At 55.1% G+C, this 19014-nt stretch overlaps 1 protein-coding gene across 1 annotated transcript in view; it reads left to right on the top strand.

The window, feature by feature from the left end:
• Nucleotides 1–902: 902 nt before the first annotated feature.
• HS3ST6 (heparan sulfate-glucosamine 3-sulfotransferase 6) overlaps nt 903–19014 on the top strand; it is a 42251-nt gene continuing 24139 nt past the window's right edge. Inside the window, exons 1-2 of the mRNA XM_069870539.1 lie at nt 903–937; nt 10555–11133. Of these exons, the coding sequence (XP_069726640.1) occupies nt 903–937; nt 10555–11133 (614 nt within the window). The remainder of the gene's footprint in view (nt 938–10554; nt 11134–19014) is intronic.

The raw sequence follows: 19014 nt of genomic DNA, 5'->3' as shown, positions 1-19014 counted from the left end.
GTAGGGGTTTTGCAGGATTAAGACTGGAATAGACAATGAAAGCAGACAAAGAAAATGCATTACCCCTCTCTGTGACTCGAACAGTGCTGGTGGGGCTGCTTGGGAGAGGAGCCCGTGAGGTGCTGGGGGCACCTCCAGCCACTGCTGGCAGCCCAGGAGCAGGCGTGGGATGCAGGGAGAGCTCCAGGCTGGCCCAGGGAGTGGGACCATCCCTGTCTTGCGGGGGCTAAAAGTGAGGATTCTGACCCAAAGCCACAATCTGATCCCTCTGCTGCTACTGAAAAGCTTCCGAAATTCAGATTTATCATATTAAGCTCCGGAATCCACAGTGGGTTTTCCTGGGGGCACAGCTGGCTGGGGTTTAATCCGCTGGTTGGTTTTGCCTCCCCTTTTGACACCACTGTTTTTCATGTTTCCAAACCCAACCAAACTCCTGCCAGTTTTTATGATTAGAAGGACACCCGGGAGTCTGTCTCCCTCCCCGCCGCAAGCAGGGAGCCCTTTGAACTCTGCTTTTTCTCCTCCATCCACTTGAGACACTTTCTTTATAACTTTGTGTTCATTATTGCTCGTCTCTGCTCCAGATGTTCCAATTCTGGATCCCACACCTTCTCCCTTTGGCCACTGAATAGTTGCTTGAGCTGGAGCCAAATGAAAGCTACCCCCACCTGTGCAGGGAATTAGCAGTGGGCAAGCCAGAGCTTCATAGACTTGTAAACGTGGCCAGCTGCACCTGGAGACATGATTTTTTTTGAAGGTAAGGAAGCAAACCCACCCCCTGCACCCAAATGGTTTGCAGTGGTGGGTTTTTTGGGGTTTTTTTTGACTTTTTTTTTAATAAAAGAGGAAACTTGTAAACCAATTTGCTTGGAAATAACCAACTCCCACAGGGAATGGGCAAGATGGCACGGAGCAATGTGGAGAAAGTGAGCAAATGGTGAGGATGCACCCCAAAACCAGCTTGCTGCTTGATTGGGAACAGCTCTGTCCACTTACAGCCTGTTTTTGTTAGCATTTAGGATCTAATTCCCCAGCTCTGCCTCTGAGGTGACAAGCTGTGACTGGCTCTATGGCACAAAGCCTGCCCAGCGTGTGGAAGAGCTTGACTGGGCTCAGCCCTCCTGTCTCTCTCCGGTGGGCTTAGCCCTGCAATGCCAGCGAGAGCGGGCTGGGGGCTGGCATCTCTCCCTTGGCCCCATCACTTCAGGAGGGGCCAGCGCACATTCCAGGCTCCCCAGTCCCACACCAGTGCTGTCCCAGTGCCTTTGGTGGAGCTGGCAGCTCCCAAGCCAGCGGCAGGAAGGGAAATGCAATGGGGCCACGACTTGGATGGAGTCAGCTCTGTTTTAAGGCTAAAAAGTGGGATTAAACCATGCAGCAGCCCTGTTGTAGAGGTGTTTTTAAGAAAGAAAGGAAATACTTCAGCCTGGTGTGCTGTTTTATCTGCCAAACTGGCTCTGTCCTGGTCATACTACTATCAGAGCTGGTGGATTTGAGGCTGATTCTGGCACTGTGGCAAGGAGAGATTCCTCTGTATTTGCCTTCTTCCTTGGAGCTGAACTGATGCCCCATCTCCCCCCAACCCAGACGGAGCGATGCTATTGATTTGGACCTGTAAATAAGCAGGGAGTGATGAAACACCCAGCAGAAAAAAATACCTGCGTTCACAGATGTATTGACAGAGCCTCTGTTGGGATTCTTCCAAGCACGTTACAGATACATCTATTTGGCATGTAATTAACTCTAAATGAGATCAGCGATGAACATATAATTATGGTTCCTTGTAAAGAGCAGGTAAGCGGTTGTCAAGTTCCCCGTAGCTGGTCAGTCAACCGCTTGTTGTGCAGATTGTAGCGGAGATACAGAAATAATTGTGGGGGATCTGAGGGGCATTAGGGAGGCTGGTGATGAGGGGGGGGCAGTGGTGGGACAGAAGCCCCTACCCCCTCGCCACCTGAGGAAGGCAGAGGTGCCATCAGTTGGCCCTTCAGTTGTGTTTCTGGTAAACCTACCGGGTCTCTGCCACCCCCACAGCACTGAACCTGCCTCATCCCTGGGCTTTTGGGGCTGCAGGTCCCCCAAAACAGCTTTCAGTGTGCTAGGCTCTGCACTGGAAGTCCTGCTCCATCCGCTGGCTGCAGCTGGATGGGCTCCGTGCTGTCAGCTTTGGCTATGGCCACACAGACCTGTGGGACCAGATGCTGGTTAACAGCAAATTAAACACTAAAACCTCCACCTTTTTTTTCATGCATCTTCCCAGTCCCTGTGATTGTTCACTCCCAGGATGATGGGAAAGCCCTGTTGCTCCTGCATCATCACCCAGGAAGGCATCAATAGAGGAATAATTGCAGCCAGCCTCAAGTTTGTGTTTGCTTGGAAAACGAGAAGGTGAGCAGGACCAAGGCAGAGCTGGGATGCTGTGTGGAGATGTCTGAGCACCCTGGATGGCAGCATTAATAGCTGGAGTCCCAGGGACAGGAGTTTGGTGAGCAAAGGGCTGTGTCTGATACTCTGCAGCTCTGCCTGCTCTAATGAAAATTGCACTTTTCATGTATATTATTTTTTAAATTGAATCTTTAAAAAAAATCGGTGGTGTTTGGCTGCTTTAACCCCTTTTTGGGATTATTTAAATCAAAAGCAGAAATGGGGGGAACGCTCCTTTTGTAACTCCAGCTGGCTGGGAGCCAGCCGTGTCTGCATTGCTGCGAGCAAGCGGTGGTCCCTGGGCTGGTACAGGGGCAGAGACAGCGGGGTGGTTGGGTGTCCTGTGTCTGCAGAGGCTGCTGCCGCCCCACCAGGACCCCACCACCACCCTAAAATGCTCTTGTGAGAGTAAGATGAAGCTGTTGAACCCATATCCCTCCTGAGTAGATGGAAGGAGCCGAGACCTGCAAGTGCTGAGAGTCTGGGAGAAGCCGTGTCCTCCCTTCAGCTTTGCCAGCACCGGCTTTTGCCTTCTGCGTGATGCGGTGTTGCTGTTCTGTTGCCTGCATTGCTGTGGGACGGTGAGTTGTGCTGTCCCTGCCCATGGCAGGGGGTTGGAATTGGGTGATCTTTAAGGTCCCTTCCAACCCAAACCATTCCATGATTCTGCAAAGCAGCTGCAATCACCTGGTGCTGGGAGCGTCGCATCCCCTCACTCCTGAGATGGTTCTCCCTTCCCAAGATAGGCAGGAGAGCATCTTTGCCCTTGTCCACGCAGCCTTCGTGTGGCTCAGCCCCCAAAACTTAGCAGAGATTAGGTTGGAGGGGAAGCTAAGGTGGCCGAATGTCCCAACAGTGACAGGGACGGCAGGTTTGGAGGAGCTGCTGGGTGTTTCTGTTGTGCAACCACCTCGCCTCCTCCCTGAGCAGCCTGTCTGCAGCTCGCTGCTATCGCTATAGCTACGGGCAATTTTCAGTGCTCAAGTTTTGCAAAACCGTATTAAGAAAAATCTCGCCCTGGTGCTGCTGGCTCTCCTCCAGTCTGGAAATTGCATTCCCCTGCTTGAAATTCCTCCTGGAGTTTCAGATGGAGAATGTACAACTTCACTTTCCATCTCACGCTGCTGTCGCACACTTCAATAACAGGGGCTGAGCTCCACCCCAGAGGTGGCTGCCCGCCAGGATTTTGAAGCAAACCTGTCAGAGTGGTTGCGGTGAGAGTTTGGATGGACAAAAAGGTGCTGGAGCTGTGGCTCAGCCCCAGCCCTTCCTGTCCCCCAAGCCTGGCTCAACCTCTTGGAGTGAGAATGCAGTTTGCGGGCTAATTTTTCATCCTCTGTGCGTGCGTGATGATGAGTTTGTGGGTGTCTCCTCTGCCCCAGGCAATGGGAACCTGCTGGATCCGGAGGAGATTGGCTGCGTTCACTGCGTTACTGTACGCATGATCGTTAGAGGGAGAAAGGATTCATTCCTCCTCCGTCATGCTCGCACCCTCCCAGCTTGGCTGATCCTGACGAGCCCGGGCAAAATCCTGATGGTCCCATCTGGGTTTCTGCCTCTCCGCACCAGTGGGATCAGAGCAAACCCCCCACGATATTACATCATGGTTGAGATTTTCTTTTCAATACCCGCTGGGTAAACCTTAAAGCTCTCCAGGCCTCTGGGGAAAGGCTTCTAATGTCACAGAGCAGCTGAGCTGGTTGACAGAGGGTGGTGTTCACTGACACAGAGGGGTGGCACTGATGAAGACCGTGGTGGCATCCCCCATCTGGATGACGCCAGGGCCCAGCTCCTGGTGGGGACCGTATCTTAGAGATCCTGTCTTGATGGCTGGTGGGGCTGTTCTGCTTTAGGTACAGTTGCAGGGCTGCTCTTCCAGGAAGCATCACCATGCCTGGAGCTGGAGCATCCCATCCCCTGTGGTACCCACATCCCTGGGGACGGGGACACCAGCATCCCTGGAGACGGGGATGGCGTTTGACTCCCCTGGCTGCAGGCACTGCCTTGCCTCCTACGGAGCTTTCTTTTATGGATTGCTCTTTGAACCCAAGGAGTTGGGTTGTATTTGTAAAACACACCGCCGTAATCAGGGAAACAGCCTTCCTAATTGGATTTGAACAGCCTGGAGTAATTGGCTGTTTGGGAGCAGCCGTTTCAAATCAAGCTGTGCGCGCCTTAATAAGTTTGCTTGCCTTTATCAGCTTGGCAAACTCTGCTGCGGAGGTGACCTGTTAAATGATCTCCTGTGTTTCTAAAGCATTTTTCATCCCCACTGATCCCTTGAGCCCTTTTCTTTCTTTCTTTGTAATAACAAACTCTGGGAAATCCCAGAGCACCCACGCAGTGTGCAGTGGGGAGATCTCTGGAGGAGAGGTTGGGTCACAGTGCTGGGGTGGCCAGCTGATGGTCTAGGGTTATCCTGCTCCGATCTATGGGGTTTGGGGTGGAGGAGAGGACAGATAAGGAGAACATTGAGCGTGTGTGGTGCAGCACTGGTGTTGCTCTCTTTGGCCCTTGTCACTTGGCTGTCCTGAGTCAGCAACCAACCTCACCTGCTTTTGGGACCAGGATTTCAGCTCCCGGTGGGGCTGGCTAATCCCTCTGCTCTGGGTGAGGCCCTGGGACGGGGCACGGGGAGTTTTGGGTCTGGCTGCTCTGTTCCAGTGCCTCTTCCCTCCCTGGCTGAGCCCCCTGAGGGTGGCTGGTAGGTACAACCCTGAACAGCGCTTCTCCATGGGGGTCTCTGCTTTCCCACTTAGATGCTGCGGTGGCCAAGTGGTTTGGAGGGAGCCCTCATCTCCATGTGGGTAGGGCAGGAGGCAGCCCACAGCCTTCCAGACGCAGGCAAGTGACTCCCAGGACCCCTGTCACTGATGAAAGGTGGCCCTGAGGTGAACTGCAGGTCTGGTGTGGATGGAGCACAAACTATTGCTGAGCATCCTCAAGGGCTAAGCACGTTCCTCGTGGCTCCCTGTGCCTCCTCGAGCTCGGAGTGCTGGCACTGGCTAGGTTCAGGCCTCTGCTGCTTTATTTTCCCCTTTTGCAGCTCACTGGTCGGTGCTTGGCAGTGATGGCCAGCTTGGATGTGTCTCAGCTCTTCCCCTTGGAAGCCACCGTGTGCTCCTTTGACCATACTCCAGCCCCTCCATGGAGCATCTTCCTCCTCATGGCCATGGTTCCTTGGCTGCTGGAGACCCCTAGTCCCTGGGGAGCTGCTGAGCCACGAGGCAGCTCATGGAGCTTCCTGCTGGAACCCAGGGGGAGAAATGACCCTTCTTGTCCTTCAGTGGAGACATTTGTCTCATCTCAGGGGTTCAAAGCACCCTCATCCCAGTCGGAGGGCTGAGACAACGATGATGCAGTAACTGAACCATCCAACACTTGCATCTCATCAATCAGGGGTCGGAAGCACAGAGGCTCCCTCCACATCCGCAATGTCTGTGCGCCGCTCCCTGCCAGCGCTCGCAGCCCATCCATAACGCTGGTGACAGCCCCAAACACTTCCATCTCCCTCTGCCAGAGCAGCTCAGTCGCTCCCACGTGCTGTGAGTGGCCCTGGGGACCAGTTGTGGCCCAGTTGTGCCCCTGGAGCCACAGGTGCCACCTGAGGGTGCAGCACGGGGCAGGGACCATGGTGTGCACCAGCCTTGGGAGCAAACTGAGGTGTTGGTGTATGACAGTATCTGTCCCTGCCCTCCCCAGGGTGAGTGTAAATCCTCCCAAAATTGTTCCAAGCTGTCACAAAAGGCCAGCAAACACCACTGAGTTCACTGGCTGCACTGGCTTCTACCCTGCCACTCGCTGCTTGCCTGGCTCTAGCTCCGTGGTGTGAACACATCGGTCCCCATCACAGCAGCGTTGCTCCTGCCAGGGGACATCAGCCCTGGCTCCTGGTGGCCTCCAGCACTGCTGGCAGCCCAGCGAGCGGCTGCAGCGGGAGACCTTCCGACAGGATCACCCAGCTCTTGGAAAGCTGTGCCCTGGGGTAGGCTGTGTTACCAGAGCTGCAGATGAAGGAGAAAGGTGCACAGCATCCTGGCAGGCAGTGGGGCTGGGGGATCACCTACCTGGGAGCTCAGCCCACATCCCATACGGCTCTCCTTGGGCAGGCAGAGATGCGATGCTGCCTGCCAAGGGCATGGAGTATGGGGAACAGCAATTCAGGATGTGTTATTTTTTCAAACAGAATGTCCTAATTTTGCTAAAAAACTGGATCTGAGTGCTGATTGTCCTTAACTTCCCGAGCTGCTGACAGGGCACGGAGCCAGCCCTTGTCTGGTGGGGTCGTGGCTGAAGCCGGTGACCCAAACGGGGGAGGTTGGGGGAGCCTTGGGCACAGCCCAAGCACCCACGGTGTTTGGTGCCTCCTCTCCTTGCCACGCCTGGCCCCAGCAGCGAGCCCCGAGCTTGCGTTTTAAGTGCTTTTCCCCAATTTTGAATATGAGAAAGCAAAAGGTGCTGCTTCTCTGACTGTGCCCGGGCAGTGGCAAGCGCTGAGCCACGGCAGCACCTGGGGTGCAGCGGGGGAGCTGCACCAGCTCACTACGTGCAGCCCCAGCCCGAGGGATCCCCCCGTGCTGAGGATGAGGAGGGTGGCAGCGCTGCTCCGCATCCCTTGTCTGCCTTTCCCGATCCTCCCCAGCTGCGTTTTGACAGGAAGTTAGTCAAAATGGATATATTGCCACCAAATATTTCCATTTTGACAAATTGGCACTTTCCAACACCACCCCCACTTCCCCCCAACCCAAACAGGGATCTGGAGCTGTTCCCACCCGCTCTCGCCCAGAGTGAAACAGTTCCTATTCCTAATTGCTTACGTCAACCCAACAAGAGCTGGCAAGTGCAGCGCAGCACGGCTTGGATGCGTTTTTATTTATCAGACTGCTCCCAATAACAGATTCTCTTCCTCGTCGTAATCTTTTCTCTGTGTTTTTCCCCGGGGACGTCTCGCATTGCAGTTTGGAAAGGATCATCTCCAGTTGCGCTCGTGCGGATGTTTCCTCTCGTTGGAAAGCTGCCGTGCAAGACGGGCCCCGCAGCCCCAGCGCAGCAGCCACGAGAGGGCACAAAGCCCCATCCTGCTGCAGCCTTGCACCCTGCAGCCCTGCATATCTGCCTCCTTGCAGCCCTGCTACCCTATATCTCTGCCTCCTTGCAGCCTTGCACCCTGCATCTCTGCCTCCTTGCACCCTGCTACCCTATATCTCTGCCTCCTTGCACCCTGCTACCCTGCATCTCTGCCTCTTTGCACCCTCCTACTCTGCATCTCTGCTTCCTTGCAGCCCTGTTACCCTGCATCTCTGCCTCCTTGCAGCCCTGCTACCCTATATCTCTGCCTCTTCGCACCCTGCAGCCCTGCTACCCTGCATCTCTGCCTCCTTGCAGCCCCGCTACCCTGCATCTCTGCCTCCTTGCACCCTGCTACCCTATATCTCTGCCTCTTTGCACCCTGCAGCCCTGCTACCCTGCATCTCTGCCTCCTTGCACCCTGCTACCCTATATCTCTGCCTCTTTGCACCCTGCAGCCCTGCTACCCTATATCACTGCCTCCTTGCAGCCTTGCACCCTGCATCTCTGCCTCCTTGCAGCCCTGCTACCCTATATCTCTGCCTCCTTGCAGCCCTGCTACCCTATATCTCTGCCTCCTTGCAGCCCTGCTACCCTATATCTCTGCCTCCTTGCGGCCTTGCACCCTGCACCTCTGTCTCCTTGCAGCCCAGCTGCCATACAATCAGGGACTCTTGCAGCCGTGCCATCGTGCCACCTCGGTGCCTTGCAGCCGTGGCACCACGCAGGAGCATCGCTGCCTCCTGACACAGCTGACCGTGCAGCTCTGCATCCGCTCCACTCTCAGGCCAGGCTCTCCCCCTCCCTTCACGCTCTCGCTCGACTCATGGGATCTAATTATAAAAAGAGCTAATTATATTAATAGGTTAATTAAGACACTGCTGATTTCAGATAAAAAAGAGGAAGGCTTTAGCACGAGACTGGGAATTGGCCTCAGTGTTTTGAAGCCTGGGGCAGGGCGGACACTGCGAGCGTTTCCACCACAGCAGGTCCCAGGGTGGTGGCCCCACAGGAGCCCCCAGGGATGGGCACCCAGGGGAGGGCCTTGGCTCTTTGCTGTTGAGCAGCAGCAGGTGCTGCTGGGAGGGCAGGAGGAATGGGTTGGGGCCATCGCCACACGTCAGGCCCAGGTTTGGCCAGTGGCACCCAGGGCGGGATCCGGGTCCTGTCATCCCCACATCACCAACGCTGCAGCACTGGATGGGATTTAGTGTCCAAGATGCACGTTGCTTTGGGTGCTGGGAGCTTGGCATTCCCCAGTAGGAAAACCATCCCATCCCATCCCATCATCCATTAACACACACATTTTAAATCCCAACATCAAAGCTGCTGCTTTTTGGGTTATTTTGGAAGGTGCAGGGGTGGAAACCTGGGGCTGCTCTTCTCATCCCAAACAATGAATAGCAGGGCTGCGGTTCCACACCTGCAGCGAGGGCCGGTGCAGCCTAATTAGTGCTGCCTCACCAGTGCCGCTTGCTAATAGCGTGGTGGTGGTGGCTCTTCATTCCCAGCTCTGCTCCTGCCTGGGACCCCGATCCCGTAGCCCTTTGCAGGATGCAACCACCCAGAACATCCAGTGCTGCCCCAGGGATCAGAGAGAGAGTGGGGAGAAGGAAAACGAGATGGGGGAGAAAGGAAATTGCATGAGGAAAAACGAAAATTGACAGGGAAAATAAGATGAGAAAAGAGAAAATGGGATGGGGATGCCCCCTCCTCTGTGTCCCCCCCTCCCCATGCCCCCTCCTCCCCATGTCCACCTCCCCCTGAGGTGTCCCCCGTGTCCCCCTCCTGCCCCGGGTGTCCCACCTCCATGTCACCTCTCCATGACCCCCTCCTCATGTCCCCCCACCAGGTATCCCCCCCCATGTCCCCTCCTCCCTGTGTCCCACCTCCATGTCCCCCTCCTCACGTCTCACACCCAGGTGTCCCCCTCCCCGTGTCCCCTTCCTCCCCGTGTTCCCCCCCACCCCATGTCCCCCTCCGTGCTCCCTCCTCCCAGTGTGTCACCCCCTGGCTGTCCCACCTCCATGTCCCTCTCCCCGTGCCCCCTCCTCCCCATGGGCCCCCCCGTCCCCTCTCCATGTCCCCCTCCCCATGTTCCGTCCCCCCGTGTCCCCTTCTGTGCCCCCTCCTCCCTGTGTCCCACCTCCATGTCCCCCTCCTCATGTCCCACCCCCAGGTGTCCCCCTCCCTGTGTCACCCTCCTCCCCATGTCTGTCCCCGCCCCCACCGCCCTGGGTGTCCCACTTCCATGTCCCCCTCCTCCCCATGTTCCCCCCCACCCCGTGATCCCCTCCGTGCTCCCTCCTCCCAGTGTGTCCCCCCCATGCCCCCTCCTCCCCATGCCCCCCCCCATGTTCCCCCCCCAGGTGTCCCCCCGTGTCCCTTCCTGTGCCCCCTCCTCCCCATGTCCCCATCCCCGCGTCCCCTCCACCCTGTGTCCCACCTCCATGTCCCCCTCCCCGTGTCACCCTCCTCCCCATGGCCCCCCCCATCCCCTCTCCACGTCCCCCTCCCCACGTTCCCCCCCCCAGGTGTCCCCCCGTGTCCCTTTCTGTGCCCCCTCCTCCCTGTGTCCCACCTCCATGTCCCCCTCCTCATGTCCCACCCCCAGGTGTCCCCCTCCCTGTGTCACCCTCCTCCCCATGTCCCCATCCCCGCGTCCCCTCCACCCTGTGTCCCACCTCCATGTCCTCCTCCTCATGTCCCACCCCCAGGTGTCCCCCTCCCCGTGTCCCCCCCCCCCCCCACCGCCCTGGGTGTCCCACCTCCATGTCCCCCTCCTCCCCATGTTCCCCCCTACCCCGTGTCCCCCTCCGTGCTCCCTCCTCCCAGTGTGTCCCCCCCATGCCCCCTCCTCCCCATGGCCCCCTCCATCCCCATGTTCCCCCTCCCCAGGTGTCCCTCCATGTCCCTTTCTGTGCCCTCTCCTCCCCATATCCCCATCCCCGCGTCCCCTCCACCCTGTGTCCCACCTCCATGTCCCCCTCCCCGTGTCACCCTCCTCCCCATGGCCCCCCCCATCCCCTCTCCACGTCCCCCTCCCCACGTTCCCCCCCCCAGGTGTCCCCCCGTGTCCCTTTCTGTGCCCCCTCCTCCCCATGTCCCCATCCCCGCGTCCCCCCCCGGGTCCGGCTGTCCCACCTCCGCGTCCCCCCCCTCCCGGTGTCCCCGCGGCGTCCCGAGCCCCGGGCGGTCCCGGGGGGCGTTGCGGGGGAGGTCCCAGCCGGGGCGGGGGGCGCGGGATGCGCGGCGGCCCCGACGGGAGGGCGGGCGGCTGCTGGCACCCGGCGGGGGCCGCCGCGCCTCGCTGCTCCTCACCATGATCCTCCTCTCCACCTTCTTCTCCTTCTTCTTCTTCTTCTTCATCATCTTCTCCCTCCTCCCGGCGCCGTGCCTGCCGGGGCCCTGCGAGCCGCCCGCCGCCCCCCCCGACGGCTCCGTGGTCCCGGGGGGCCCCGCGGGGCTCGGGGCTCGGGGCGGCGGCGCCCGGCGCTTCCCTCAAGCCATCATCGTGGGCGTGAAGAAAGGAGGGACCAGGGCGCTGCTCGAGTTCCTGCGGGCGCACCCCGGGGTGCGGGCGGTGGGCGCCGAGCCCCACTTCTTCGATCGCTGCTACGACAAGGGGCTGCGCTGGTACAGGTGAGGAGGATGGGGGTGGGGGGGGCGGGGGGATCGCTAATTAAGCTCCGAGCCGCGTTTAATTGCTTGCCGAGCCCGGCCGGGCTTGTTCCGCGCCAGGCGGGTGCGAGAGCGTCGGGACCCCGGAGATAAAGGGAGTTTGGGGGTGCTGAGGGGAGGGATGCGCGTCCCGGGGTGCGGCTGAGCCCCGCTTCTCGGAGCGCTGGTGCAGGGGGAGCACGGGAACGGCGAGCGCTAATTATTAAGCTCCGAGCCGCGTTTAATTGCTTTCCGAGCTGGGATGGGGCTGTTCGGCAACAAGCGGGTCCGAGCGCTTCGGGACCCGGAGATAAAGGGGGTTCGGGGGGATGAACGAGGGGGGGATGCAAAGCCCGGGGTGCGGCTGAGCCCCGCTTCTCGGACCGCTGCTACGAGATAAGAGGCTGCGCTGGGACAGGTAACGCCGAGGAGGGGGTGGGGGGGAGCACGGACGGGACGGGGATGCGACTAAGAGATCGCTAATTAAGCTCCGAGCCGCGTTTAATTGCTTTCCGAGCTGGGATGGGGCTGTTCGGCGACAAGTGGGTTCGAGTGGTATCGGGACCCGGAGATAAAGGGGGGTCGGGGGGGGGTGCAAGTGCCGGGGTGCGGCTGAGACCCTCTTCTTGGACCAGAGCTACAAGACGGGGCTGCGCTGGGACAGATAACGCTGGGGAGGAGGGGAGCGAAGACATACATGATGTTAAACAGTCGTTAATTAAGCGCCGAGCCGAGTTTAATTGCCTCCCGTGCTGAGATGAGGTTGTTCTGCAACAGGCGGGTCCGAGCGCATCGGGACCCGGGGATAAAGGGGGTTCGGGGGGCTGAGAGGAAGGGGGATGCCCACCCGGGGTGCGGCTGAGCCCCACTTCTCGGACCGCTGCTGCGAGAAGGGGCTGAGCTGGTGCAGGTAACGCGGGGACACGACGGGAGTGGCAAGCGCTAATTAAGCTCCGCGCCGCGTTTAATTGCCTCCCGAGCCGGGCTGGGGCTGTTCATCAACAGGCGGGTCCGAGCGCGTCGGCTTCCCGGAGATAAATGAGGTTTGGGGGGGCTGAGAGGGGGGGAATGAAAAGGTGGGAGCAGACGGATGTGAGTCCCAGGGAAGGGATGCGAAGGGAGCTGCGATGGGGGTTGGGCTGGGGGGGCGGCTCTGACCCCCCCTGCTTTAGCTGGGGTCGGTGTTTTGGGGGTGCTGCTGAAGTTGGAAGTGATAGGAGTCCCTGTGTCCCCCCCCATGTGTCCCATCCCAGCCGGCTGGGGGCAGGAGAATGGGAGCGGGACAGCCCGCAGCAGAAATTTGCTCTTTGGATTATCCAGACTTTGTTGTTTTAACCTTTAATGCTTCATTCTCCGCTATCCCACTGTTTCCCCGCGGGGAAATTAGGAAATATTAGCAAATATTAAGAAAAATAAGGAATTATTAGGAAATACTTTATTATAAGTGGCTTATAAAAATAAAAAGAGTGAAGACGTTGATGCGCAGGACCAGGCTTGCTCCTGGCTGTGCATTAAAATAATGAACTGGCAAAGGAAGGGGAAGGGTAAAACAGTATCACTGGAATTCCTGGATAGCTTGTGTCAAAAGGGCAGAGCAGAATGGATTCAAGGGAGCCGTTTGGTATCGAGGGTTTTGATGGAATTGAGCTCTTCAGGCGATAAAGCCTTCGGAAGAGCAGCTACTGTGCATGTGGTGTCTATTAAACCTCCTTCTCCTGGCCAACTCCGGAGCGGCCGGGCCAAACGGAGTCGGAGCGCCGAGTCCCTTGAAGGCAGTGAAAGAATCTGCTCCGTTATTTTGAAGAGAGTCCAAATGTGTAGATGTATAAAAGCGCCGCGGTGTTCTTGGGGAAAACATCTGAAAATAATAAAAGGAGTAGCTCGCCCTGTCCTTCCTGCCCCTCCATCCCCTTCTCCCCCAGCCCCGTGGGAATACTCCTATTTCTTACGGGCTCCTTCTCGATGTTTTGGGGGAAGTTGTGATCCTCGCCTAAATAATAACCTGTGAAAATCGGCGTGTTTAATGGAAAGTGTAATTTTAGTGGTAATTTTACCTGTAGAGTTTCAGCTCTGCCCGACCACATCTGGGCCGTGAAGTTATTGACTCAACACACCTTCAAGCTCAGTAAGTAGCACACTTATTTTTATGACTGTATTAATATTGCTGTGATTTATTACCTCATTTCTCAGTTCCATTTGTGGCTACGCTGCTCTAGAAACAATAATGATGATAACTAATCTTTTTTTTGGGCGAGGATTACAAGATAGATCTCACTTGGCAGAATGGGAGTTTAATGACTGCGAGCACGTAATTAAGCTGTGGAAGATCGAACGCTTTCATATCGCTTGAGACGTTTGCAGGGTGGACCACAGCGAGAGAAGAATAAATAAATCTTAGTTTTGGGTTGCTGGGTAGTGAGTTTTTAGTGCTGTAAGCGCTTGCAGGGAGCCTGGCCCCATCCCAGTGAGATGTTTTAAGATGCTGCTGCATATGGGAATGGTAAATTCAGAGAAATGGAGCAGGGAAGGGATTCGGCGCGGCCAGATGCAGCGCGGGGAAGCACACTGGGCTGTGAAAAAGTTGAAAAAAATGAGAAAAAAATGAGTCAATGTTTTGCTTTAAATCTGCACGGCACGAGTGTGTTCTCAATCACCCACCCAACTGTTTCCATTCGTTTCCTCTTCTCTTGTTTTGTCTTCTTACAAGACCTTGCTAAACTGGGAGGGTTTTTTTTTTTCCCCTGGGAGAGGCAGACAGAGCTCAATGTTTAAACCTGGGGTGGGTTTGGAGTGGAGAGAAATCGGAGTTGGACAAAGGGTCGGGTATTCCAATGAATATCTCAAAGTGGTATAAACGTGTTTAAAATATGTGAACTTGCTAGGAAACCAAAATCACACCAACTGCTTCTCAATGCCAAGATATTTGGCCTGGAGGCACCTGTAGGTCGATGTTTATCTGAAGGAAATGTGGAAAAAAAAATATATTCCCTTGGAAATATCACCATGGAATGATTTTGGTCTTTCTTGGTAGCTCAGTCCCGTAGCGGTTGTTGCTGTGGCAAAAGAATCTGTTTGTGGGTGCTGAGCAGTTCATGTTGTAATATAAGTTACTGACTGAAACCATTTATTCTTGCTGCGGAGTGTTTTATTTAAATCTGAAATAGCCCAAAATCCACTTTTTTTTTTTTTGCTGTAGTGAAAAAAAAAAGTGCTCTGCAAAAGCGTCTCATATGAAATTCCTGGAGTTACTGAAGGTTTAGCTAATTATAAGCAGATTAAACACCTTTTCTAGACCGCCGCATAAATTACCTAATGGAGAATCCAAGCGTGAGGTGATATTTTATCCTAAAGCAAAATACTACTTAATTTTTTTTGGCGCTCAGTGCTGCTTAAAATAAACCTAAATAAAAAGAAGGGGTGTCGGCGTGTCTGCTGCTCTGCTGCGCAGCGGTTTGGGAGGGCAAGGGGTCTGTTTGGGGCAAGGGAACTGCCTGTCTGTCCGTCCATCAGCTTTGTGGCAGCGTAGGACAGGGCAAATGTTAAGTTCATTGAATCGGAGATGACTGGCAGTGATATTTTGAACTGCAAAAACTTGAGGTGATGCTCAGCGTGGTGGTACGGGGCCGAATCCTGCCCTGCCTTGGGGGGCACAGAGAAGGGCTGTGGGTTGGGTGTAAAGCTGGGTTGGGTGGGGTGTAATGGGTCTGACCTGCTCGCTTTCAGCCCAGGGGCTTCTCGAAGCGAGCGGGGTCAGGGTTGCAGGCGGCATTCGGTGTGCTCAGGGAATTTGGGTTTTGTCTGATGCCCGTGCGAGCGGGGCTGTGGGCTGTGTGCTCCGGTGGGTGCTCCAGCAGGTGCTGCTCTGCTCAGCCAGTGCTGTTTTGGGGCTGTAATGGGGATCTTTGTGCAGAATTGTTCCCTTTTTGGTTGCCAGAGAAGCGCCTCTTTCCCACTCGGCCGCCCGATGTTGCTCAGAGGTGTAGCCTGCTCCGTCTGCCTTGCACCAGAACTGGGCACCGCACCGTAACTGGGAAAAGGGCAGGAGACCCAGTGGGTCACAGCACCTTCAGAGCACAACGTGGTGCAGGGAAGGCTCTTTGCAGGCCCTGATTTGCATCAAAAGGGAGTTTTGGGGAATTCAGCCTGGTGTGGCTCGTCTAAAGAACAGTTTCCTTGTCTCCATACCCCAAAACTTTGCAGCAACATCAGCTCAATACGACAGCATTGCTCTGTTTTGTGTTTCCTCGTACAATCTATGAGCCGAGTCCCTCTCTTCCGTCTCCTCTTCTTGCTTTTTTCCTGTAGCCAAAGAAAGGGCTGCCCAGGAACGGGGCTGGACCAAGGCTCCCCAGAGCCCTTCATGTCCCCGAGTGGTGAGCGCTGCAGGACGGCAGTGCTGGACTTCATAGGAACTGTAAAGAATTCTGTATTTGCTTACAGTTTGGGACAGAAATAGTAGAAAGTAGTATGGGATGGTTAGTAACAGTTGGCAAACGCCTCCCGGTGAGCGACCAGGCTGGGTCCCTGCATCCGCCTGTGGTGGCACACGGAGGTTGGGCACCGCTGAGCATCCTCCCATGCTGCAGAGCTCTGAATTTCTTGCAGGCTGAATTTAGCTTTTTATTGTCCTTTCCCCTTTCAACCCGCTGCAGCCCATGCAGGTTTGCATGCAGAGGGAGGAACTTTTCATGCAGTTTGTCGTTACTTTGTGCTTCCGTGCATGCTGTAAGCAGTGCTGGGGTGTCCCAGCCTGGGAGCGTGTGTGTGCGCCCGGGGGAAACGGTCGGTTAGCCCAGAGCTGCTACATGCCATGCGAGGGTTTTTCTCCTCCTCCTTCAGCCCTATTCATGAGAGCTAATAATGTTCTTGAAAGGCATCCAGGATTTCTTGAGCCAGACTTTGTTATCTCCGAACCTTGCAACCTCGAAGCCTTTGAGCAGCAGGGAAAGGACGCGGCTCCAGCGCTGCTCTTTTGACTTTAGCTGTGAGTGTTATTGGCAGCTGAAAAGTAGAGCTAAGTAGATGCCTTGAGGGGTTTTTGTGTGCGTTGTGATTGTACAGACAGATCAAGACGCTCTATAGCATAAGCTGTTGAATAAAATCCGACGTTTTTGCTACGCTGGAGTCACCGGTCTGCATTTTGGCGCGGAGCTTGGATCCCCTTCCAGGCAGAGCTTTTCACAGGCATATTTAAGAAACACATAGGTGGGAAGAGACAAAAGGATCTTGCGAGGAGTCGGATGGCGATGCACTAAGAGTGGCACCGGGGACGTTATCTTTATTCATTGACACCGGCTAATCTGGTCTCCTGATAGACTCGCATTTCAGCACTTCACAGCTGAAGTGGCCCTTGTTTTTCTGGGTGCATTTACAGAAACTCAGTCCTGCAGCCCCTTGCTTGGCTTTGCTACTTTGTGATCTTTCTTTTTTTTTTAATTGTCATTACAAAAATAGGGCCTTTCTGTCCCAGCCTCCCCCATCCTCACCGCTGTGTTTAGAAAACCAAAGAAAAAATGCAGGAAACCTGAGAAAAAGCTGCGGTTTTGTAACTATGAAGATATTTTAAAGCTTTTATTTAATGCAAAGTATTTTGGATTTGGTTTTATGCAAGGGTTTAGTCCCAGCTCTACACTTAGGACAGGGCTGAAGCGCTGTGCATGGCCAGGTCTCCCTGCCCGTCCGCAGAAGGCGATCAGCTCTAACGCACGCGAAGTTGGGTCTTCTGCAAACTCCTTTCACGTGGAATTAAAAATAGCTTTTACTGCCATGCTGAGGAATTAACTTTTGAAGCCATTTCAAGGGCTCCTAGGCAGGAATTCTGGAGGGCAGGCAGGAGGGGCTGCGCCTGCCTGGTTTAGGGGCGTCTTTCCACTAGCATTGAGTGGGCGATGGGGCAAGAGCTTGGCTTGGCCCCCCTGACCCCACTTTCACACTGATGTTATTCCCTTGCTTTCATGTGGCAGCCCTTGAGTTTTGTTCCCAATCCAACGCTCACTGAAGCTGATGAAGTGCTTCTTGCTGATACAAGCAGGTTTACAAGTCCGAGTTTCGCGCTGGCTCGGCTGCAAGGCAAAATGAAGTCGGGTTATTCCCTGCGTCGTTGCGTAGCCCCTGTCAGGCTGAAGTGGTTAAAGCTGCGTGTTGGTGTTGGCTGCGATTTATTCGGCTAAAAGCTGTGACTCGCGGAGTGGAACGAGTCGTGGTCGTCTTCCCAGCTGAGGAATGCTTTCTCTGCCGCTGTCTCTTTGAAATAAATGGTGGTTTTATATACAGGCTGTGCAGCGGGGTGTGCAGGAGTAACCCAAGTTTCTAAAGGGCTTAAAAGCTGCCAGTGTTGCTATCCCAGGCTGCTTAAATAAATATATAAAGCTGGGCACCCAGCAATCACGGTGCTGATTTAAAAAGTGAAAATTATGTGAATCAATACTTTCGAAAAGTCCTTCTTCATTCACACCCTTTTTCTTGTGCTCCCCTCGTTACTCTTATGACCTCAGAGACAAGAAATTTAAACGTATAAACATACACAGGGCTTTTTATCAGTGAGAACTTCTGAAAAGATGTCCAATGTCATAAAAGCACAACCAGCAGTGAAATCTGCAGGGTTTATGGTGGGTGGAGAGTCATCACAGAGCAAGAGAGAGTTCCTGAGTTTCTTAAAGTATTAGGGGTCCTTTTTCCTAGAGTATTTTTAGACGCAGCCAGTGACAGAAGGTGGAAAAGGCCAGTGGATTTAGAGGGTGCTTTTATGCGAGGGGAGACTATTACTTAAGAGACTTCAAAGCTTATTTATAAAACAGTAATTACCGTCCCTCATGACGGAAGTGGGCAGCTCGCATCGAGCCGCGGAGGGGGCGACAATAGTTAATTGGCAAAGATCCTTAAAAGCTTCTTCCTGACCTTTTAAAAAACTTTTTGCTGAAGCAGGCTTGGGCAGAGATTGAAAACCTGCCTAATGAAAGGCCAGGTTTAATACCAGGACTTAGCTCCAAATGGCTTTTCAAAGGGCTTTGGAAATCCGCCTGCTTAGGGAGGCGGCCGGCGTCACAGGGATGCTCCATGTCCTGCAGGATCCAAGGAGCTGATGGAGCTCCAGGAGCTGGATGAAACCGGAGCTCCTTCCCCATGTCGTAACCCTGGGGATGGTGGAAGGGGCTGGGGCAGGCATCGCCTGGAGCCCGTCGGGGTGAGCTGCTTGCCCCGCGAGCTGTCCCTGCTGCCGCCCTCCTCCATGCAGCCTCTTGCATGGCTCAGTTGAATCCCTACCCTTGCTCTCATGCTATGTTTCAGGCCTCCAGCGAGGCCAAGCCATGTGCTCTGGGTGGGGAGACCCAGATGCTCCCCAATGCCCCTGCCAGTTGTGTCCTCCTTGCTCTGCTCCAGACGGTTATAAAACCATCAGCCTATCGACCCGGGGTGGCGCTGCGGAAGCCAGCAGAGCTCCCTCTGTGCCTCCCACTACATTTTTTCTGGTGCATTTGTTTAGAAATTAGTTGAGTGAGGAGCAGAGGGAGGCTTTCTGCAGGTCTTTGAAAAGCATGTGGCTGGAAGGCACAGGGTGGCCAGATCTGCTCATGAGCACCACTTGGGTGATGGTTTAAGATGAGTCTGTCCTTGCAAGAGGACGTACGGCTTGGGGATGCCGTGCGTTGCTCTCACAAGGCAGGGTTTGCAGGATCTGGCTCAGATTTCTTCAGCAGAGTGCGTTACGCTGAGCTTGTCTGAATTATTCCTCTGAGCAAGGTGGCCCAGCTCTGCTCTGTAATAAAAACCAATGTGCACACAAGAAATGTGTTGCAGCTTTCCACTGAGAGTCCAGAGAAGTACAGGTCTGATTCTGCACCTCTCTGGTAGTTAATGCTTCTC

The sequence above is a fragment of the Phaenicophaeus curvirostris genome, chromosome 16, assembly GCF_032191515.1.
Source record: "Phaenicophaeus curvirostris isolate KB17595 chromosome 16, BPBGC_Pcur_1.0, whole genome shotgun sequence".
In the NCBI taxonomy this organism is placed as follows: Eukaryota; Metazoa; Chordata; class Aves; order Cuculiformes; family Cuculidae; genus Phaenicophaeus; species Phaenicophaeus curvirostris.
This window is presented reverse-complemented; position numbering and strand designations above follow the sequence as displayed.